General features: G+C 42.5%; 1 protein-coding gene across 1 annotated transcript; it reads right to left on the bottom strand.

Annotated features, from left to right (window-relative positions):
* Window positions 1-1274: 1274 nt before the first annotated feature.
* gtf2h2 (general transcription factor IIH, polypeptide 2) lies at window positions 1275-20792 on the bottom strand (the record flags this gene model as incomplete). The annotated part of the gene is made up of 14 exons (XM_080738369.1): window positions 1275-1385; window positions 2298-2337; window positions 2996-3098; window positions 8247-8341; window positions 10182-10254; window positions 13718-13913; window positions 14944-15034; window positions 15345-15450; window positions 16148-16202; window positions 16889-16939; window positions 17968-18054; window positions 18326-18362; window positions 19658-19735; window positions 20737-20792. 14 exons carry the CDS (start codon window positions 20790-20792, stop codon window positions 1275-1277), a joined length of 1179 nt encoding a protein of 392 aa, XP_080594495.1.
* Between the last annotated feature and the right edge of the window lie 4670 nt (window positions 20793-25462).

Raw genomic sequence — 25462 nt, 5'->3', positions numbered from 1 at the left:
GTGAGGACCAAGTATACAAAGAAGTGCGAAGTGCTCCTTTAACAAGCATCATTTACATGTGTACCATGCCTCAGACCAACAATAACTGTTTCCAGTAAGTTAACTAGAACCCATAAAGAACCTTTTCTTTTATTCTTCTTCTTTTTGGGGTCAAAATGTAATGCTTTTGTGGTCTGATTATTTTCTGTCAAACAGTTACAAGTAACCTAATAATACTTGGAAGAACCACTGCACTTAGACTGTCTTAATATTGAACAAATACACAAGGCAGTTGACCAGGAGGCCAGCGCGGTTGCAGTCTGGTAGCCTGGCTAGCCAGCCTCATACTGTGCATTCACTCACTCGTTTCTTCCCACAATAAGTCTGGACTTTGGGCTATAGGCAGCTTGAAAAGTGGGCGGGAGTACTTGCCTTGACAGACAGACTCCTCTAACCATTCAGCGTAGCAAAACTCTCTCAGCCAGTCGGAAGAACGGCAAACAAACACTTATTTTTGGCCGATGAACTCAGCTAGCGGATACTCCTGTTCCTTTTTAATTGTTGTAACTGATTCCAACTCTGCAATAACTTCACGTATTACTTGTTTTATTGTTTCAGCATTAATTGGTACACTTGTGGCATCGAGGGCAGCCATGTTGTTTTGAAAATGCTGCAGCAAGCATCTATGTCACCATCTACACATGGACCAATCAGGGGAAGCTTTTCACTTGTTGTGCGGACAGCTGTTGAAACGCAGTCACTGATTGGCCCCGATCAGAAAATGATCGGGGCCAACTTCTCATACTCGGTGCCTATCTGCTGAAGTCCAGACCTCATACTGTGGGAAGGAGGAATTAGTGAACGCAGTTTGAGGGATGGCCCGCCAGACTCGTCCAGGGACGTGTTACCTGGTTACCATGGTTACCAGGTAAACAGGCGCTGCTGCGGCAACTCCGCCGCCAGCATCAGGAGGCGTGTTCAAAAGAAACAGCTTTCTTGGAATCTACTTCCAAAAGTGCTTCGATCGCAGAGAACCGCTTTTGTTCACGGCGACACTGGGCCGCGACGGTCCGCCGTGGTTAGAATCTTTCATTTCTGTGTAAAAGTAAAAATACTGACCGCCATTACAACATTGTGAATTTCCACAACATGGACACGATCGTGGCTTCCGGGGCTCTTCAAAATAAGGCGCAAGTGAATGGCGGCACCCTATAGCCAAATATTTACAACAATAATACTATCCCAAGTGTTAAGCAAGAGTTGGGGGGAGGTAGGCAAAACTAGTCCTTTGGCCCTCAGGAGGTGCCGTGGTGGTGGATGCAGCCTGGGCAGCAGTGCAGCGTGTCGTGGATGAAGAGGTCGCACTCTGTGCAGAACACGTCGCCGCAGGACGGACAGCTGAACACCTGGACAGTGGTGGAGAAAAATATGATGAAGTAAAAGTACCAATACTGCAATGTTGAAGTTACAAGTAAAAGTCTGGGATTCAAAATGGACTTGAGTCAAAAAGTACAAAGGTAATGGCATCAACATGTACTCAAAGTACCAGAGGTAGAAAGAGCTTGTTATGCAGAATGTCCCATTTCACGTTTTCAAATGTATACACATCTTTTGAAAATAAGCATATCTACAAGCCCACAATGCGTCTCAATGCCTTGTTGAGCACTGCACCTGCGACCAACGGTCGCTTATCTCCCGATTAGGGAGTCTTACTGGTTATCTATTCTCGTATTGATTTTGCTAGCGATCACTTCTGTGATTTTGTATGAGAAATACTTTTTGTCTACATAATAGTGAAGGGTTGTGCTTTGGGCACTGTGTGAGGATGACACTGTAACCAACCTTGTGATGTTGTTGTTTTCTGTATAGTGCAGGCTAGTTATACAGTATGTGTAAAGTTTTGTATAGTATTGTTCAATATGTGTGTATCTATTCTGCATCTAGCATGAGGCATTGCAAGACCCAAATTCAGAGTTTTAACTTAAATCTTTGCTTCTGGGGGTCCCTGGAACAATATATTAAACGGTTTCCAAAGAAAAAACTCATGTTGCTATTCTCAAACTATGCAAACTGGGCCAATGTATTTGGCCGCGGACCCCCTCCCCCCATCTGAAAATATTTTGTTCCGGGGACCCCCAGAAGCAAATATTTGAGTTAAAAATGATGAATTTAGGTCTTGCCTTAAGCTAGATGCAGAAACACTGTCTGTTCAATATATTGATCTGTCTGTCAGTCTATCGATGAATCGTGTGACATTAGGATGCAACTAAGTACAAATTCAACATTCATTTCAGAAGAGAAAAAATATTGCTACTTACACTTTTGTCTTTTAGCTGCCCTTGACAAGCTTGACAAAACCTGGAAGGACAATGACACTGGTTCAGAGAGAGCGAGAGAGAGAGTGTGTGTGTGTGTGTATGTGTGTGTGTGTGTGTGTGTGTGTGTGTGTGTGTGCGTGTGCGTGTGCGCTAGAGCAGTGGTTCCCAAACTTTTCAAGTCGAGACCCAAAAGCGAGATTAGACCAGTTTTCCTGGAGGCTGGGACCCAAACTAGTGAAAACAGCAGATCTACAAGCTAACAAGTGTCGCTTCGCTTCGTGTTGTGAGCTTGTAGATCAGCTATTTTCACTACTTCTTAAACATTTGTTTTCTTATTTATGGAGTTTCTTAGATGTTTCTTTTATTTATTCATGAAATTACTTAGAAAAATCAATGCATTCTTTTATCATGAAAGAAATTTGCTGTTTTGGTAACGTTCTTCTTTTTAAAAAAAAATAATAATAATGCCAACTCCTACAATTCCAAGTGCTTGTGCAGGGCGGGGGGTCCCCCAGTTCAAGTATGATTATTTTGGCGGTCACAGCCTGGGAAAGAGTGTGCTAGAGCCCCCTGTCTCTGTGGTGCCGGTCCAGTGGACTCTCCATGAAGGGTTAGGGTTAGTGTTAGGAAACAGTGTGCTAGAGCTACCTGTGATGAAGGGTTAGGGTTAGTGTTAGTGTTAGGAACCAGTGTGCTACCTGTCTCCATGGTGCTGGTCCAGTGGACTCTCTATGAAGGCCTCCAGAGGGAAGAGGTGATGGAAGGAGCGGGCCAGGTGAGGTGCAGATACCAGGGTCAGGCCTGCACGGGGAGACAGAAGCACACATTGTTAGGGTGCGTTCGGAAATGCGCACTCAACGCACTGGTGTGCCATGTTGTCGTTCGTTTATTCGGTGCACTTGGTGCTTTGTCGTTAAGAAATCCAGTGCGCGGCGCATCGGAGTGCTGAGTGCACGCACTGAACAACCCTACTCAGAAGATGGGGTTTGGCGGTGTGGTGCGTCAGTGTGGTGTTTTGATTGGTTGGTTTTCATGGCGGTGTCTCGCACTTCTCAGCTGTGAACAATGGCGTAGGAAATGATAACAAAATGCACTATTTGCTGCTTTATTGGTCCTTTGGGCTTTATTGTTACACACACATCAATGTGTAAACTAACAGCAGGTAGGCCAATGTTATGAATTAAATGACCTATCAATAGCAACGTTGCGTTAGCAACGTTGCGTTAGCAACTGCTACGTTTAAGAAAGTTTTCCAACTGAAAAAGCACACAGTTGCCCCTTATCTGGTCGTTCGTAAATAAGCCACATTGAATGCAATCTCAAAGTCACCACCCACTGCACTCACTACACTGAGCACACACCCGGTGCGCATTTCCCAACGCACCCTTAGTGCGGTTGCCTGACAGGGCAACACACTGAAGTCCTGGGGAAACTTTATTATTCTAGATAAACTTTATTTGTGAACAGGTTTTTACCTTGAATCAGATGCAATTGGAAATTGGTGGAAAATATTCGGGAGTGGTGCTATCTCGAGTATTGGTTGAGCTTCACGTGACAGTTAGCTTGCTGCAGAATATAGTCATGGCAACCACACTTGCAATTTCCAATTGCATCATTTCTAGTTACTGATAGTCCTGGGGACTTGGTTCCATTGTGGTCTAAAACGGTTATTTTTCAGGAAATGGATACAATGTAGTTATTATGTAGCTACAAGCTCTTGTTAATACTTGCAATAATAATAAAGCGTTCCGGGTCTTAACAATAGGTTCATGTCATTGACCACAGAGGCTCAGAGGATATATAGAAGCTCCAAATAAGGACAAGTGAGGTCGTGGTGACATCACTAGTACTGTATGTTGCAGCAACCCTCAAAGAGAGAACATGACTCGTTCCCAGGTCCAGGGAGTCAGTTCGACCAGGGGAAACCCAGGTCCCAAGAACACTACAAGCAGACCTTGTGAAGAACCAACAGGCAGACTGGCAAAAAGGTTAGCAATTTCTCATCCAGCTCAAGAAGAACCAGAAATACTGTTCCTACGAAACAGTGTGGGCTCGCTCGTGACTATATTCTGCAGCGTGCTAACTGTCATGTGAAGCTCAACCAATACTCCAGCTAACACCACTTCCTGATTTTCCACACCTCAATTTCACCTCTTGGCTAAGGCCTTTATACTGTCTGCGACGGAACTCACTATATGAAGATAACATACATAGTGTTCTCGCCTTTCAGGCGAGCCCACAATAATGAGGATAACATAGTGTTCTCGCTTTTCAGGCGAGCCCACAACAATAACTAAAATAAAAATCACACCCAATGTGAAGTGAGCGGTGGTCGTGCTTGCATAACCTCTTCAGACTAGGATTTAAGTCTAGGATGTACAGGCTATGCTACACACATCTTGCTATGGCAAAACGCTGAGGAAAAAGGCTACAGACATACAACATATGACATCACTAGACAAACATGATGCTACGCACACACATTTTACTATGGCAAAACGCTGAGGAAAACGCTACTGACACACGCACAGCTACGGACACACACACATTTTACTATGGCAAAACGCTGAGGAAAAAGGCTACGGACACACGCACAGCCACTTATAGGAGCGGTTTGCACCGCTCAAAAAATCTTAATCAAATAAATTGTTCTTCATTTCTTATGTTTACGTGCAGCGTGCTAACTGTCATGTGAAGCTCAACCAATACTCCAGCTAACACCACCCAGATTGCGCCCTATTGGCTAAGGGCCCTGCCTTTGTACTGTCTGTGGCAGAAATATGCGGAACTCACTATATATATATATATAAATAATGAGGATAACATAATGTTCTCACCTTTCAGGCAAGCCCACAATAATATACCCCCTCCCCCCTCCATGAAAATAAAAAAATAAAACTGCACTGTCGAGGTGCCAACTCTCGCCTTGACCAGGAATGCTGGTCCCTCATTGGCTGTTAATGATGACGTTACCAGAAATGCTAGTCCCTGATTGGGCAACAGGCTTAAACACACACGGCTGCCTACCTACGTATGCAGCCGAACACAGTACTTGAGCACTCTGCTGGCGCAAGTAATAACATTAATATACCCCGGTGTCTGAAAGAACTCTAGTCTATTGAACTCAATGGATTTTTAGGGTTTACTCCAAAAGGTTTCTCTATAAAGTGTTACTCTATAAAGTTGGAAGAGAACAATAGAGTGTGTGTGTGTGTGTGTGTGTGTGTGTGTGTGTGTGTGTGTGTGTGTGTGTGTGTGTGTGTGTGTGTGTGTGTGTGTGTGTGTCTAGCTATGGACTAAACGCATGTTCACACATAGTCACCTGCAGGGGACCTCTGACAGTGTGGGAACAAAATAGTAGGTCCCCACAACGGTTAGGGTTAGGTTTAGGGATAGAGGTTAGGGTAAGGCCACATAAAAATGAATGGAAGTCTATGTAATGTCCCCACAAGTGATGTAAATATATATAGTGTGTGTGTGTGTGTGTGTGTGTGTGTGTGTGTGTGTGTGTGTGTGTGTGTGTGTGTGTGTGTGTGTGTGTGTGTGTGTGTGTGTGTGTGTGTGTGTGTGTGTGCATGAGCTGTTTACACTAGTGCTGACTAGTGATTATTACTAAGTTCATGGTCTCATTATTCCTGAGTGAAGGGTGACACCAAGTGGTTGAATTTGGTATCACTGTCTCGGTATAGTGTTATGCACACAACATGAGCATTTGCGTGAGGTAGCAGATCTGTAATTTTTCGAATAACAGATCACATAACAGAATATGAACGCTGGGGTTCAAGTGGTTAATGCCAAATGGGTTTGAACATTTTGACACCAGCTCACCTCCAGAAATGAATGACCGTTTTATCCAAATGACAAGATAATTTGGGATCTAGAGAACTGTTGTTATCAAAAGTAGGGTCCCTTAAGCTGGCCGCACACTAGCCGATAATCGGGCTATTTAATTACCCTCCCGACAATCGGGCTGCCACCGACTGAAACGGGCCCGACAATCGGGCATGAACGTCGTCTAGCGTGAGGTCTCACAGATCCACTCGGAGCCCAGTGGCTCGGAGGACGATCGGGGGTAGCCCGACTCTTTTCAAACATGTTTGATATTTTCCTGGATCTGTACTGGTCTGGAAGACTGGAAGGGCAGCAGGGGACTGAGAGAAAATAGGTACAGCAGCCGCTGATAGACGCAAGTCTCTGAGCATACGTATGACTGAGTGACAGATCCATCTCTTTTTTTTTCTCTTCACCTCTCCCTCTGCCTCTCACTCACTCACACACACACTACACACACACACACACACACACACACACACACACACACACACACGCGCCCGCACACAGACACACTTTTCATAGCGTCCGTCCGTCCATCAGGTTGTATCATGAATGATTGGGATTTAAATTAAAACTCAACGGCAGCGCATATCAAACAAACAGAAGAAAGACCGCGACCAGCACACATCCCTTGCAAGTAGGTGGGACGTTCGCGAACGAATCGAGTATTTTGAACGGCTCTTTGAAATGAACGATGGGATTCGCAGTAGGGAGCCGTTCCTTTCTAATGAACAGTGGTGGGAAAATAGCCTACTGCAATCAATGTGGAAATACTCTGCCACAAGTAGAGGTTTTTGGAATGTTAATATACTTGAGTAAAAGTACAAACGTATTGGTATCATTCAACATTTAATTAATGTAGCCTACAGACTACAGAGTAGGCCTACCAATAGTAGAAAGTAGGCAGAATGTCCTGTTTCACAGATTTTCCAATGAATAAAATCTTTTGAAAATAGCTGATCTACAAGCTCACAATGCAACAAATGGCAGGTATGTAGGCCTACCTATATATATGGCAGAAATAAATGTATATAGGGTTGAAGTTATTTGTAATTATATCAAAATCTACAAAGTAACTAATGAGCCAGTCTTTTGAACGGCTCTTTGAAAGGAACGGATCCCAGTCAGAGATCCGGTTCACTTCAAAGAACCATAAATCCCATCTCTAGGAGTCAAAGAAGTACACGCCCATCCTGATCTACAAGCTTACAACGTGGCACGGGACAGACACAGTTTGGTCTTGGAGATCTTGTTCTGGGTGCGCTACACAGTCATACGACTAATCATAAATCAGGCCCCATGAGAAGGACGGAGCGGCACTTTAGCGCAGGAGAGGGGATGTCAGAGTTGGATGTACATGAAACGTGTCAAAGTGAACTCATATCGTCAAAATAGGACACAACTTCCATATTGAAGCTTTTTTTTTCGTTGCGTGAGGCGGTGTTGTGTGTTGAGTCAGTGGATAACGTCATGTGTTTGTATGTGCGTGTGTGTGCGTGCGTGTTGCAAAGCACAGCTCTCAGAACAGCCCCGTGGCATCTTGTATTCATTATATTATGTATTATTGCTGTGTTTGTGTTCGAGCCCGACTCAATCGGGATAGAATCCTGTAGCGTGCGGAGCGCCCGACTGTTCAAAACGGCTAGTCTGAGGCCGTTTAGATTATCTGGTAAAATAATCTGAAAAAATTATCCTGTAGTGTTTAATTCTACCCGATTCAGTCGGGCCCGATTATCGGCTAGTGTATGGCCAGCTTTATAGGTCAGTAACTCTGAGAGTGTACAAATGGAACCAAATGGACCCTTTTTGGTCTGTAACTCTGAGAGTGTACAAATGGACCCTTACAGGTCTGAAACTCTGAGTATGTAAAAATGGAACCAAATTAACTCTTACAGGTCTGCAAACAAATGGAACCAGATAGGCCCTTATGGGCCTGTATCTCCGAGAGCGTACAAATGGAACCAAATGGACCTTTACTGGTCTGTATCTCCGAGAGCGTACAAATGGAACCAAAGGGACCCTTACGGGTCTGTTACTCTGAGAGTGTACAAATAGAACCAAATGTACCCTAACAGGTGTGAAATTAAAAGTGGTAGAACAACGCAGTAGCCATACCACAGATCTTGCATTCCACAGGTAGTTCAGTGTACTTTCCGTGACACTGTGGGCAGAAGTATCCTCCCAGACTCAGGCCTGCCCCCGACTCACTGCTGTCCAGCTGACTATAACGCACACACACACACACACACACACACACACACACACACACACACACACACACACACACACACACACACACACACACACACACACACACACACACACACACACACACACACACACACACACACACACACACACACACACACACACACGATTAAAACATTATTCACAGGTAAACATACAGTACTGTATATACACACCAGGATAGAAAGACACACAATATACATTTGTAATATACACGACATAGATGTCCAAAATATTATGGCACAACAGTTTACTAATTTCTTTCCTTTTCTCATTTGACTTTGTATCCCTTTTAAACCCCGCTTTGGTCATCATGTCAATTAATTCCTGCTCACACATGCTTGTATGTCGTCACTGCTCTTGCATCCTACTGAATGGAGGAGCCCCCACCGGGAGCTCAAAGGAGTACGTGCAGCAGGGCATTCACTAATAGTGATTTTTAGTATTCGAATTATTCGACCTCAAAGTATTCGAATAGTCGAATATTCGACAGGACTGTCAAATATTAAGTAAGCTAGAGGCGAACATTGTGAAAATAGTCGATCTACATGCTCACAACTTGTGAGCATGTAGATCTGCTATTTTCACAATATTTATCTGCGGAACCAAGTCACATTAAATGTAATACCTACAATTCCAAGTGCTTGTCAGGGTGGGGTCCCCAGTTCAAATATGTTTATTTTGGGGGTCACGGCCTAAAAAGGTTTGAAAACACCTGGTATAGACTAGAGCATTAAAAAATGCATCCACCAGGGGCATTGACAACTCATTCTTATGACTTCCTATCTAGTCAAGCTTGATAAACTATATATTTTTTAAAGAGAAAACAATAAAAAAAATAAAAAAATAAGCGAATATTCGACTTTGGTGAACAACGTCGAATAGTGACTTTGATATTCGAATATTCGAATATTTGGTGAATGCCCTAACGTGCAGTGTTATCATCCTCCCCTGAACACGGGCCAATTGTGTTCAGACAAAGCCGGATGCACCGCGGTGGATTGGAACCCACAATCTCCAGGTGCTTTTACCACTGCACCACTATGTGGGGCCATGTCATTATAGCAGGGGTTCCCAAACCTTTTTGTCTCAGGGCACCCCATGAATATGTTTTTAAATCCGAGGCACCCCTACATTATAAATTTCACTCCCAGCACCTTATATTTATAGCATATCGTCGTTGTCGGGTGGAAACCTTGTATGTCCAAAACCGTTCGTTTTGTATTTATCATCTATAAAATGTACTAAACTAGTGAAAACAGCCGATCTACAAGCACACAACGCCTCGCATCACCAAAAGATGTACACATTTGAAACTTGGGAGATACAAGGTTTCTGCCCGACAGTGACGATATTTTAGTGATTTTATTGTGAGGAAAACGTTGAGATAATAGCCCTTTTGGTTAGAACTGACTGAAAACAACTTTGTACTTATAAAAGTTCCAAATATTATCAAATTATCTCGCGGCACCCCTGGACTGCCGTCGCGGCACCCCAGGGTGCCCCGTCACCCACTTTGGAAACCCCTGCATTATAGGACAGAATGTTCAAAGATTTCCCAAATATTAAAAAAAAAAGTATAAATAATTAAATTAAGCCCTTGGTTGATTTCATCGTTGGCGTTCCGTTTCAGTGCACCCAGGGTGTAAAATACTTCAACCTTTGGGAGAGGAGTGCCTCTCAGTTGTCACTATCAAGGGTTGTTAGAGCTTTGCAGGCGTCAATAAACGCTCAGCGCACTTTACAGTATGTGCATGTATGCAGCCTCAACTGTAGCTCAAATGCTGCGTACAGTACAGTTACGGTACGTACGTCATGCTGAAGGAAGGCTTGGAGTCCTGGTCGGACACAGAGGCGATGATGTGCTGGGGAAAACCTGCAGAGACAAACCATATGACCAGCGAGTCAGTTCATACACTGTACAACACAAAATGCAATGATAACGCTCAAATACCTGGAACGCGCCCGAGTCGCGTTAGATTTGAACCACTTAAACCATTATTTTATGCTTTAACTATTGAAAAATAGCAGATATACAAGCTCACAGCGCGGCACCGAGTGCCGCGCTGCAAGCTTGTAGATCTGCTATTTTTGAAAAAAACTTGAAAATGTGTGCAAGTCTTTGAATATCTTTGACCCGATCTTTGACCCGACTTCTAAATCCTTCCTCTAAATCAGCTGTTCTCAAACATTTTCACGTCAAGGACCCCCAAAATTACATTTATTCGGCCGCAGACCCCCATCTCAAAATATGTTTTTCCAGGGACCCCCCAGAAGCAGAGATTTGAGATGCAAAAGTCTGCATTGAAAAATATATATTGAAAAATGTGCACACATTTTCATGATTTTTCAAAAATAGCAGATCTACAAGCTCGCAGCGCGGCACCGAGAGCTTGTATATCTGCTATTTTTCAATAGTTACAGCATTCAATAATATAATAAGTGTAGGCCTAAATGAGATAATAATAGTAATAAGTGAAAGGCTGTTCCCTGTAGCCTGAGTAACTTATGTTTTGATGTTGTCTGGCAGAAACCTTTTATCTCCATATTTCAACTTTCAATATTTCTTCAGAAATGAACGCGCTAATTCATCACACAAGAAGCTTGGACAAAAGTAGCGAAAATAGCAGATGTACAACCTCACAGCACTTTGCGATGGGACAACGTTGTGAGCTTTTAGATCGGCTAATTTCACACATTTTATCACACGCAAAAGAAAATGATAAAAAAAAATACACGTTTAATCACGTTTATTCTGGTGCAAGCATTCTGGGAAAACATCAAATAAATAAGTCTATTTTTAGTGTTCATGTGTAACTAAGCTCAACACTCAACAGTTATACAATACTGCTAAAAGGATGACAACAAAAGCCCCTGAGAGATTGTTTCCATTTTGGTCCTATGTATTCAACACATCAAAAAACGTATAAAGACATACAATACTATACAATAACTCATCAATACTAGGACAGTATATTTACAGAAAAACAGCAGCAGGAAATCCATTGTGGCAAGCTAGAAGACTCATCTAGGTCCAGACAGGTCATGGCTCATGAGTCACACTTTTTAACCCATTTAGGCCTGAACACATTATGACGCAATATGTTATGCTTTAACTATTGAAAAATAGCAGATATACAAGCTCACAGTGCGGCACCGAGTGCCGCGCTGCGAGCTTGTAGATCTGCTATTTTTGAAAAATCGTGAAAATTAGAATTTTGACCCGATTCTATAAGTGTCTTTTGATTTTTTGGAAAAAACCTATGTTTCTATGTCAGCAATCTGGCCAGCCATCGTCAAAGAAAAGGTCATTTTCACTTAACTGGAGCTCAGTTAGTCTGTTCTTGAGAGACTACTATGTCAGTGGTTCTCAAACCTTTTCATGTGAAGGACCCCCAAAATGATATTTATTTGGCCACGGACCCCCATTTCAAAATATCTAGTTCCAGGGACCACCCAGAAGCAAAATTTGAGTTACAAACGTTCGCTTTGAAAATACATATATTCAAAGATTTGCACACATTTTCATGACTTTTTCAAAAATAGCAGATCTACAAGCTCACAGCGCGGCACTCGGTGCCGCGCTGTGAGCTTGTATATCTGCTATTTTTCACTGGCTGCTGGCAGGGCATTCCACATTTTTGGTGGCATAACAGTAGAAGAATTATAGTAGAATGAACTGTGCCGAATCTGGGGGAAATTAGATCAGTGGAGCTCCCTCTGGTGTTGTGCCCTTGGGCGTTTCTCAGATTTTTTATTCTATTATTTGTTTTACTGAGAATAAGGTTAGATATAACTTTAGGATTACGCCTATCTTTCTGAGGTTAAGATTAGGAATAGGGTTAGGTTTAACCGGTAAGGCATAGTTTACAGAGGTATATATTATAAGGATTATTAAGGATCTCAATGAAAACTAACAAAAAGCCTTGCCGTACCAGAGTTTCCTTTTAGTTGACATTGTATCAGTGAACTGTACTGTCATGAAACTGTATCGTTTCCTATCCAAAACATCTAATAAATACCTCAATCAATTAATCAAAAGGCATAAACCATCAGCACCGGCAAGTTTCTTTCCGGCGACTCTTCTGGTATTCTTTTGAAGTAGTTAGGTACATGGGCGCTGGTCCCTTGAGTATCTTGGGAACCAGATCCACTACAAGTTGCTGTACTCAGTCCTCTAGCCTGAGCCATCATCCCACCCTAGCATCATGAGTCCTAGGTGTGAGGTCTGCTGGTGGTCTGACTAGTTTGTTTTGGGAGCATTGTGTCAGTGTAACTCAGCTGTTAAAGGAGTAGTTCACCTCCAAAATGACTTTTTTTCTATTGATTAGTCATGCCATGGAGACTAGAATTCAATACATTTTTTTTGTTTTTTGTCGCGTTCCTAAGACAAAAATGTGATAACAATAAATTTACCCCCATTCATTCCGGATGGTGACCCGTTTCGAAACGGGTCACCATCCGGAATCAATGGGGGTAAATTTACTCGAATCAAATTTTTGTCTTAGGAATGTGACAAAAACAAAAAAATATTATTGAACTCTACTCTCCATGGCATGACTAATCAATAGAAAAAAAGTCATTTTGGGGGTGAACTACTCCTTTAAGCTTCATTCCCACCGGACGCGATAAAGATAACGATATGTCGGCGTTCACATCAATTACGACAGCTTTATTGTTGTGGACGGTGGACGTTGCCATCCACTTCAACTGAAAACAATATTTTTTATTGTGATCTTTATCGCTATAGCGCCCAAGGGGAAAGGGCCTTTACCCATGCATATCAACTAATTTACGGCCCGAACCAAGAATCCAGAGAAAAGGCTGTTGGTCCAGGCTGCCCCCCCCCCCCCCCCGCCCGAAAAACCTGAGAATTTCATTTGATTTAATTTATAGAAAAATATCCAAAATCGGAATCGCCAAAGTAACCTATAGAGATAGTGCTTCCGTTCTGGGCCGGTAACCGGAACCGGATCTGCATTTTCTTTGGTGGGGAAAACCCATTTGTAATCGCAAACAGACCATGGCGTGCGTGCGTGAAAACAGCCGATCTACAAGCACACAACGCCTCATGATGCGAGGCGTTTTGTGCTTGTAAATCTGCTGTTTTCACTAGTTCAATACATTTTATAGATGATATACAAAACCGACGGTTTTGGACATACCCGCCCGACAACGACGATATACTATAAATATAAGGTGCTGGGAGTGAAAATTATAATGTAGGGGTGCCTCGGATTAAAAAAGAATTACGGGGTGCCCTGAGACAAAAAAGTTTGGGATCCCCTGCTCTAATGGATGGCAGCGAGCATTGTTTTAAGTGTAACCCCAGCGTTTACCCATGCGTATCAGGGAGCACTCGGAGGAGGTGCTGGCCGGAGGCGGCTTGACGTGGAACTGGAGCAGCTCTCTGAAGTGGCTCTCGTCCAGGATGACGTGGTAGGTTCCTCCCGTCTCCCTGGTCAGCACCGTGCACACCCGCACCTCCGCAGACAGCCCGATCACCGATACACGCACCTTCAGGGTCTTCAGGGTCTGGTAGGGGGGAGACATGGGAACCACACAACTGTTAGCCACACAACTGTCACTTCACATTTCAGGGTTTGATCCGGTCGGGAGCACCCTGTGGACAATATGCCATCCGGTTGGTTCCAAGATTTTTAGCGGAAGTGCTGTGTTTAACGGAAGTTACGTTAGGGGAAAACCGGGGAAGCTCACTTACGGGGAAGCTCACACGGCGGAAGTTGAACGCTTTCTGCCTTATATTGTCACCAGGCTTTTCTCTTCGCAGATGAGTAAAGCCTGGCTACGCGAGGCTAGGTCGGGAGCGGAAACCACTCTATGTCATGTTGACAGTACTCAAAGGACTACAATTTAGCCAGAAAGATCAAACCGGATTCAGTTTTAACCCAAAATGATTCCCCTGTGCTCAAGGACATACTTTTAGGGCCTACCTAATAAACCCCTTGATGCAGCATAGTTTTGCTTTTGGAAAATGTGTTTGGTATGTCCAACTCGTAGCGACTGGCAAGACTACACTACACGGCCTGAAAAGGTTGAGAACCACTGGTCTAACCCACTGGTTCACAAACAATGCGTTGGAGGGACTCATGTTCGGGTCGTGGACATGTTTTTTTATGGGTCACGAGTCAATATCATGATTTTGTTTTGATTTCTTTTCTTTTTTTTGAGAAATTCATAAAATCAAAGGAATTCCAGAAATACATAAAAATATTATAATAGATATATTATATATATTTTATTATATTATTATAATCTGTGCCACAGAAGAAAATACATCTAACTGAAAGCAATACTTGCGCCTCGTTTTGCTGACTGGCGCAAGTAATAACAAGAAACATTTACAAGCTAGTTTGGTTCCAGGGGAGACATCAAATCCTCAAGCTAGCGCCACTCTCCCATTGAACTCAATGGACTTACTCTATAATGGTGGCGTCACCGAGAATGCTGATTGGCTAAAGGTTGACCGTAATAAAATAATGTCCGGACTAGAACAATAGTCTGGTTGCCCTACTGGCATCCACTTATTAATAACTCAGATTACTTTGATGAGCTCGTAGATGTTGGAAGGGTCACACGTGGTCAGACTACTGAAGATGATGAGGACCTCGCGGCTGGTGTGTCCGGGCATGTGCCTGAGCAGAAAGGAGGACAAAAGGGGAAAATAAAGTTTATGTTTACCACAACATAGTAATATATCTGTTACATATACAGTGCCAAGCAATGCATGTGTTGTAATAAACTAGAAAAGTGCAATTCTGGGGAAATTGCAAGTGTGGTTGCCTATTTATATTATATAGTGTGATGTCATGTGAACCTTGACCAATCCTCAAATCCATCCGCCACCAAATACAAAATCATTTTGGGGGTCCATGGCACGAAAACTGATGTTGTCAAATCGGGTTAAGAAATCACAGTAGTTGAGAGCCGCTGCTCAGAACATACTTGAGAGTCTGCATGGCCAGGTTCAGAGAGTTGTACAGTGAAGGTTCCCCGATGCATGTCGAGTCCACAGCCTTCTTTAAGGCAGCGATGTGCTTCTTAGGGTTCCCTGTGGCACAAGCACACAAACACATTAGCCATTTTAAACCCTCTATATAATTGCCCTACCGGACAACTGGAACAGTGGGCCCCTGATAACACTGGGCACCACTATTTAAAACTATTTATTTAGTTGATATTTGTTGTAATCTATATGTTTTCTTTAGAAATGAGGAGAAAAATACATATTGACGCTGCCGGGCAGAAACCAGATATCTCCAAAGTGAGGTATGTTTATTGAAGTTTATTGAACATGTTCTGGCAAACAGGCACAGGATGCACTTCTCCGCGCTAGACTCATCACGATATCTTTTTTTTTTTTTTAAATAAAGAATTCACAATGTACTACCCTGCAGCCCACCCACTCACTCACTCACACATCCCACAAATACATCCGTAATCCACATACAATCCTACAGTACCTATACAGTACATACAATACATATACATGCATCATTTTCATATTTTACATAACTTTTAATGCTTTGTACCTAAGTGTCCCTGAGCACACTCGCCTCAGAATAGGGATACTAGGGTGGTTGCAGCCCTGTATTAACTCTGAGGATCCCCTGTTGTAGACCCCTGCTATAGAGGTTAATGTATTATTATATAAATGTGTTGAGGCCACACAGTACATTCGTATCGTGGATGCAATTTATGTTGATAAACATGTGATTTATTATTGTGATATACGGTGTGATGCTCACCTGCCAGTTCTGTCAGCTTCTCTGCCCGCTTGTTCTTTGTGGTGATGATTCCCACCTGGAAAACATAAACATTATACGACTCATCAGAAAATATAATTAGGGATGGGTACCGTTCACCTTTTAGTCGATACGATACCATTTTCGATACCTGGGAATCGATACGATACCATTTTCGATACTTTTTATTTATTATTATTATTATAATTATTATTTGCCTTTTTCTATGGGCTATTTTACAGACGTTGGATCATTATCATAATAATAAACATTATAGGCTATTCTCTGCTATTTTCACTGTAACGAGTGTAGCCTACTAAAGCAGTCATTAAACTTTCAGTAGCCCAACTGTTACAGATGCGACCGGCAAGGGGTGCATTCAAAAGTATCGAAACAAGGTATCGTTCGTTTTTACGTGAACCGATACTCGATAGTACTCAGTGAATTGATACCATTAAAAGTATCCCCGACGATACCCAACCCTAAATATAATGGCCGATTATCATTAAATATTTACATTTTCAAATAAAGTGATTGAACCACTTAAGACCTATTTTAAACTTCTATTCACTGTGCGATGATGTTGTGTCGAAAATAGTCGACCTGCAAGCTTGCAGCGCCTCACATCGCTGTGAGCTTAAGTGGATCGACTATTTTTGCAATTTCAGATTTTTTTTTTTTTTTTTTCAGAAATGGCGAACTTACCCTCAAAGCTACAGTATGTTGTGGCAACTTTGAGCATACCTGACTGATGGGATTCTGGTCAAAATACTCCTCCACAAAGAACTCCATCAGCTGGAGAAGACACATCACAACAAAGCTTTAGAATCAGAACAAAAAGGTTTTCCCAACTGGAGCTCATTAAAGAAGAGCGTTCCAACATAACAAGAGGCTGTTGTTTTAGTCCGGTAAAATTAAGGCAGAGGTTGGACAAAATTGTATCATTTAGTTTTTCAACTGATTCTGTTAGGAAATTAGGTCTACTAGCCAGGATAAAACAAATCTACCACAATCTGCTCACTGCAAATACCCACAGTGGCCAAATCAAGTTGGGCTCCCATCGACTTTCTATACAGGAGGAAAATACCCAGAAAAAGAATCTGCTTTGAGTAGGATGTGAGGGGTCTAACTAGGGGTTTGTCATGATGCTGATTCCATTGCAAGCATTGTTTTGCACAAAAAACATTCATTGGCCCCAGAAAACGCCAACAAAAGATGAGTTTTTTTGATGACTCATCACTTTTCATCACTAAACCATCATTGTCTGGGGCCATTTTTAGCCCAAGGAATGTTTTTTGTGCAAAACAAATGCTTGCAATGGATTCAGCATCATGACAAACCCCTAGTTAGACCCCTCACATCCTACTTAAAGCTGATTTTTTTTCTGGGTATTTTCCTCCTGTATAGAAAGTCGATGGGAGCCCAACTTGATTTGGCCACTGTGGGTATTTGCAGTGAGCAGATTGTGGTAGATTTTTTATCCTGGCTAGTAGACCTAATTTCCTAACAGAATCAGTTGAAAAACTAAATAATAAAATGTCCAACCTGAGTGTATTTTTTTCCCTAGATTTACTAGACTATTTGTTACCAGAGCCAGCTTTCAGTTCACCAGTAAAAAGACAAAATGATTTACCTTTTATTCATACGTGTATGTTTCAATGTTCAATGCAGAACAATGAAAAAGAAAGACAACTACAATGCAAAACATAAAATAAAAATACAAATAGAAACATGATTAAATTGTTAATCTCTATTATTTGTATGACAAGTAATTGTCAGCTAACATGTCATGACATGGCTCTCTGCTACACATCCACCCCTACCTTGAGCGTGGCTTTGAGGCGGTTTGGTCTTAGGTCCTGGTCTTCCATGCTTCTTGAAGAGTCGATCACCACATAAAGATGTCGCATCTACAACACAAACACACCGTTTATCATCTTTAACATAACTAGGATAGGATTTCTATCTATCTATCTATCTATCTATCTATCTATACAAGTTTTAAGGAAAGCAGCTCACGACACCAATGGTCATTGTCACAGAAACCCTCCGAAAGTGATGGATTCGGGATCTTACACAGGGTTATTAGTACATATAATGTCCATCAAGAATATTAGAATAGAGAATTTTGTTAACGTGACAATTCTAATAGAATCCTCAACTCAAGTCAGTGACACTCACCATCCCCAGCCGAACCTGTCCATGGCTCTCCAGTACTCTAAATAGGAAAGCAAAAATAAGTGGTTTGTTATAAAAGAAAATAACGTTTTTATCCTAATAAATATATATCTCTCTGTATAATCATTGAACAGTGCAAACAGTGCAGTTTAGCTACCACTGTGCTTTCGTTGCACTGTTCCTACCCTCTTGTGTCGACGTGTGTCACTTGTGTACAGTTGTTGAGTGTGGGTTGTCATTTATATTAAAGCTGCACTAACTTTCCTCTTCTTTTTTTATTTAAAGTTTTTATCACACAATTTTGTAACCCATTTTTCACCCAGAGCCAATTGCCTAAACTGTAATCCATGGCTCTGCTCTCCCTCTGCCAACCTAGGGAGAGCAACGGACTGGCTTCATGCTTCCGACCTTCAGTGCATGAGGAGTGAGCAGGTCGCTTCTTATCACATGACAGGGGGAGCTTCCCCGGTTCGACGTAGCGTGTGGAAGAAACACGTTATTCCAACCAGTTCCTTCCAGGATTACTGCATGTTTTTGTGAGGGTACCTACCCTAGGGGACATGGGGTGAACATGCAAACTCCACACAGAAAGGCCCTTTCGCCAACCCCACCTAGGGTATGGACACTGATGACGCAGAGGAGAGAACATGCCACCCAGCGCCCACAGCATCCCCCGGCAGGAATCAAACCCAGGATCTTCTAGCTGTGAGGCGACAGCACTACCGACTGTGCCACTGTGCCCCTAACTTTCCTCTTCTAACACAGATTTGAACATGGTTCCCTTAGAGCCGACTTGCTGGCTCAAGGGATAAATTGAATCTTGACCATCAGGTAAAAATCTGTGCCAGATCAAATAAGTTATGAATAGACTAATTGCTAGGAAGATAATGGATAGTTGCATCCAAAGTACAAAAATGGTCGACAGGTCATTGGTTTTGTCTTAACGTCAACACACACACACTACACTAACCGTTTATTTATGTCCACACAAACGAGATATATGCATAGAAGGACACAAATATTACAGGTGCAGTAGAGTTACATTCACAAAAATCATGGCATATGTCTTCATGATACAATAGCATGTCACTTAGTAGTCTACGGGTATACAGTAAGTAACAGCGTCTCCGCCATATGTGGAGTTTGCCTATAGCGGAGGCAGCACAATACTTTGCCAGCCTTTTTGCCTGCTTCTTGGGCATCCCAAGTTGTTGAAACCCTCTAAGGTCCAGCCTGTGGGTATGTCCTAGGCTGCCAAATATAAAAACAAATAGTCTGCAGACCCTGCACCTGTAGCCCAGCTCTGACGGTATGTTGAGTATAATGTACACACACCTTTTCCGTTTGGACTGGAAGAGGATTTCCTCCACGGTGGCTCTGAGGGACCCAGACTCATCCTCCTTGAGGACTTCCCTATGGACCAACAACACACGCACACAGTTAGATGTATGGACCCACACACACACACACACACACACACACACACACACACACACACACACAGGAAACAAGTCCCTGTGACACTTATTATGTTATCCTTTTAGCCTAAATGTCTGACTGTACCACGGTGCCATTTACATTTCTGACTAATAAAGTATTCAATCGATCGGTCAAACAACAACACATACACAGATTCAAATTCGAGCAAATCCACAAGCCAGAAGCAGATCCGCTATTTGAGATTTTGATCTTCTCTTCTGGGGGTATTTTCAGAAGGGGGTATACGGCCAGCTACATAAAACAACAAAACATTTTGACAACTAAACTATTCTATAGACTCTATAGAACAGTTTAGAACAGTCAGTTATCAAAATGTCGTGATCTATAGCAGGGGTAGGCAACCCCTAGGTACGGGTGCCAACATTGGCACAGGGGAGGGTGATCTCACTGGCACATAGGCAGAAGTGTGAGAGAGAGGATTTATATTTTAAAATCAAACAGGCCTATATTTTTGGGGTCAGTTGAATGAAGTCACCTAATTTACAGCGAATTACATCCTGCACATAATTCTACACTGAACTCTGACTGGGGAGGGAGTCTGGGACTGGGAGATGGGTGGATTATTGCTAATGATCGTTATAACGGGACCGTACAGGTTCTATGTTCCCCACTTTCTTACCACCTAAACCTACCCCTAACCCTAACCTCACTAAACTAATGCTGTGAGGTGGGGAACATAGAACCTGGGGAACATAGGTTGGAACTTGGGCCCCGTTATAACAATGTCCTGCCAATCAAAATATGTCAGAATGTTTGATGGCGTGTCATTAAAATGTATGTTGACATGGCACACCGAATATCAAGAAAATAAAAACATGGCACTTCATTTCAAAAAGCTTGCTGACTCCTGTATAGTATTTCTCTCTTGCTGCTGTAAGTGAATAGAAAGTTGAACAGTGATGGAAACATCTCACCAGGTCCTCTCATATCCTCCCTCCCACCGCTTGGCTCTCTCCGGCTCATCATCCATGGTTGTCGCCTGTCACAGTTCCAGGCTTCAATGTTCAATTGATAAATGGACACAAAAAACAACTGTACAGAAGTACAATTACTTTGGAATCTAGTTTAACGTTCACGGTTTGAGTCAAACATGCGCTGCTGATGTAGAAGACAACACAACACCGGCTACTAGACAACCACTTCACCCGGAACACAACAATGTGTGCACCTTTCAGCTGCGATTGGCTGATTCCGACGGTGACGTCTCAAGATACAGCCTCTAGCTCCTCTGGTTGGCTGTGAGAGGTTGCCTCGCAACCAACCAGCCAATCAAAAGTGAGTGTGTGTGCGGCTAGAGGATGGGATCATGGGATTTATGGAAAAGGTACGGCGAATTTAGGTGGCCCTAGGAAACGGTTGACTTGAAACTATGGTTCCGCTCAAAAAGAGCTATGGGCAGTTTTCTCTGTAATATGATGTCGGCTAATAATGCCTAAAATAGTGACTTATTGATGATTTTTTTTTTTTTTATGTTTCATATTTTAATTTTATTTCCTCTTTTATTGTAATCATATATATGTGCTACAGTATATTTTATTTGTAAAATAATAAATAATATAATAATAATAATAATAAATCATTACATGATCTACTGTACGCGTAAAATACACAAACCCAAGGCTAGTGGCCACAAAACAGTTGTAGCTAGAAGCCTCAAAAACTACTCCAGTGAGGCTTTAAATAACACTCTAGCGAATACAGACTTTTCCTCTGAACTGCAGTGTACAAATGTCGAAGGAGCATGGTGTGGTTTTAAAACCAAATTGACCGATGCTCTAGACATCGTGGCCCCCTTGAATACCACCAGGGTTAAAGCCCGCCAAGAGCCATGGTATAACTCAGATATTGCTGAATCAGCTAAACTCAGAGACAAAAAGTACGATGAAAAACGTAAGTGCTGCAAAAAACTTTAAAAAAAATTCAACCCTGACCTCAATATCCAAATCAAGCATCTTACTGCTCAGTGCAAGAAGCTTAGAAACCAGACAACTGCCTATATTAGAGCCGCCCAAAAAAACTACATTGATGAAAAAATCGACGAATTCAAAAACAAACCACGAGACCTATGGAAGTTGCTTAACAACACATTAGGCTTAAAACCTAAAACCATAGGCCACAGCATAAACATCAAAACGGACACCGCTCTCATTTCTGACAAATGTGAAGTGGCTACCCATCTTAACGAAACCTTTACCACCGTGGCCCGTTCGCTGGTTGAAAAACTGGTCGCCCCATCTGGGCGGTATGGTGTAAAATTTGTTAAGAAATTCTACAATAAACTGGGCGTCAGAAAAGACAGTTTTAAACTTGCCACAGTGACAACTGATGAAGTGTTTAAAAAACTGAGTGCCCTACCTCAACACAAGGCCACTGGCCTTGATAAAATTCCAGCTAGATTTCTCAGAGATTCAGCCGCCACCATTGCTCCAATAATTACCCACATAATTAACCTTTCCATCGAACAGGGTCATGTCCCACAGGACTTCAAACTAGCAAAAGTAACCCCCCTGCATAAAAAAGGTAGCAAACTAGACCCTGGAAACTACCGTCCCGTTTCCATTCTTAGCTCCATATCCAAAGTCATGGAGAAAATAGTCTACGAACAGATAGCAAGATATCTCGATGAGAATAATCTGATTTACGAGTTCCAATCTGGATTCAGAAAATCTCATTCCACTGACACATGCCTTCTCTATTTGACTGACCAAATCAAACGCGAAGCGGATGACGGCAAATATAGCGGCATGGTCATGATGGACCTCCAGAAGGCATTTGACACCGTAAATCATTCTATTCTGATTGAGAAACTAAAAGCCATCGGTCTTGACAGCGCAGCAGTGAGGTGGATGCAGTCTTACCTGGTGGGGAGGGAACAGGTGGTGGAGATTAACGGTACCCTGTCCCCCCCCCTCCCGGTAAACTGTGGTGTTCCTCAAGGTAGCATACTGGGACCTCTGTTGTTCCTAATATACGTGAACGACATGGCATCTGCTTGTGACTGCAACCTGTTCCTGTTCGCGGATGACTCGGCTCTCCTAGTCTCGGGCAAGGACCACTTGCAGGTTGAGAAGACACTTAACTCTGAACTAAGTAAGATCTGCACATGGCTTAACGACAACAAATTATCAATTCACCTGGGTAAAACAGAGTCCATCCTCTTTGGATCAAATCATAACCTCAAAAAAGTTGATAACTTCACAATCAAAGTGGGTGACAAGGTCATAACACGAAAAAACGAAATCTCTTACTTAGGATGTATCCTTGAAGCTAATCTTTCCAGTGAAAAGATGACTTCTAAAGTAATAAATAAAATCAACCAACGAACTCGTTTCCTACAGAGGATCGCCCCGATGGTCAATTCCAACACACTGAAGACCATAGCTGGTGCAATAATCCAGCCCCTCTTTGACTACGGAGTCCACGTATGGTATTGTGACGCCCCACAAGCCCTGAAAACTAAACTACAAACAGCCCAAAATAAACTAATTAGGGTCCTGCTTAGACTTCCCTATCAGACTCACCTCACCGCTACTCACCAGTTAAGAGTGGGGTGGCTCAGAGTAGTTGACAGAGTACAGCAACTTGCAATGGGCCTGGTGTACAAGATACACTACACCACTATGATACCCAAGTACCTGTCAAAATACTTTATAAACATTAAGGATGTCCATAATTACAACACCAGAGGCAGCGCCACAGATCACTTTCAACCCAGAGTCAAAACCAACAAAGGGTCAAACTCTTTTTTCTGCTATACCACCAAAATGTGGAAAGCCTTACCGAAGGCCACAAAGGAGTGTGGATCACTAGCATCCTTTAAAATTGCCCTGAAAAACCACTTACAGGCAGCAGCCGTTCGCAACTGGTAAAAAAGAATCTAGCCCAACCCTACCCTCCCCTGCCCCTTCTTTGTATATACTGTTTGTTTTGACTTACTGTCTTCTATTTTGTTTTTCTTTACATATCTACTGCATAGTACTGTGTTCTATTTGTCTGTCATTCAATGTTATATGAGATACTTCAATGGTTTCCAGTGGAAATAAGCTTAGTCTTTTCATGGATCTCCTTTTAGTAGACCTTGTACCAGTGAACTGTACCGTCATGAAACTGTACCTTTTCCTATGCAAACTTCTAATAAAGTCTTCAATCAATCAATCAAAGCAGACCAGTGGAGTGCTACAGTATATTTTATTTGTTAAATAATAAATAAGTGCAGACCAGTGGAGTGCTAAAGTATATTTTATGTGGGTTTATTCTAGTCTCTTCTGAAGTGACTGGAAGGTATTTTATTCTCTCTGATTCAGGTGTCCCTTGTTGAGCACAGATGAGCCCTTCTACCTTCAACTGGATGAAGCTGGACTTTGTACCTTGTATTGAGGTTTGATAATGATAGTGTACATCAGTGGTTTTCAACCAGTGGTCTGGGAGGCGGGGACCACCAGTGGTCCTTGAGGAGGTTCAAGGTGGCTCCCAGAGTCCCAGCTAAGTGTTGTACTGTAGACTAGAGTTGGTAACCAAATGGACCCTTATAGATCTTTAACTCTTGAGAGAATACAATGAAACCAAATCCATTTGGTTGTATTTCACACTCTCAAGCATTTGATTATTGTTAAACACCTTTATTGCTACATTGTTCTTGTGAATTGTTATTTTGGTCAACATTTGCCTGTTATCTCTCCTATGGTACCACGTCAACATAGCATGGAATTGTGATGACAAAATATTCTATGTTTCTCCCCTCTACATCAAAGCTCTTTGCCAAAAATAGCCGATCTACTTGTGAGCTTGTAGATCTGCTATTTTTGTCTAAAGTTCTCAGAATAAGGACACTTCAACAAGTTTCTATCACATTAAGATTTGGAGGACCCCCTGTACAAACAATGAAAGCAATCTATATGAAAAGGTTGTGGGGGTCCCTGCTTCATCTCTCTCTCTCTCAACTAAGGTGTCCTTGGCCTGAAAATGTTGAAGACCCCCTGATCATAGTATGTGGGAATGCTGAATAAATAATGGACCTTAGTGTGAAAAATATTGAAAACCGCTGTTACACCTGGTAAATATTTGGCTGTCCCATTTTGGTGTCACCACATCACACCAAAGACATTTATGGTAATCACAAGGTCATCGGTTCTCCTCCCCGCCCCGGTCTATGTGTCCAGGAGCCCCTGAGCAACACTCTTAACCCCTTACTGCTCCCCCTAAAGCTCTGATCATAACCATCTCAACACACTTAACCCCTTACTGCTCCCCCTAAAGCTCTCATCATAACCATCTCAACACTCTTAACCCCTTACTGCTCCCCCTAAAGCTCTCATCATAACCATCTCAACACTCTTAACCCCTTACTGCTCCCCCTAAAGCTCTCATCATAACCATTTCAACACTCTTAACCCCTTACTGCTCCCCCTAAAGCTCTCATCATAACCATCTCAACACACTTAACCCCTTACTGCTCCCCCTAAAGCTCTCATCATAACCATCTCAACACACTTAACCCCTTACTGCTCCCCCTAAAGCTCTCATCATAACCATCTCAACACACTTAACCCCTTACTGCTCCCCCTAAAGCTCTCATCATAACCATCTCAACACACTTAACCCCTTACTGCTCCCCCTAAAGCTCTCATCATAACCATCTCA

The sequence above is a fragment of the Nannobrachium achirus genome (assembly GCF_963921795.1).
Source record: "Nannobrachium achirus genome assembly, chromosome: 12".
Classification (NCBI taxonomy): domain Eukaryota; kingdom Metazoa; phylum Chordata; class Actinopteri; order Myctophiformes; family Myctophidae; genus Nannobrachium; species Nannobrachium achirus.
Note: the sequence above shows the minus strand (reverse complement) of the source record. Positions and strands in the feature narration are given on the sequence as shown.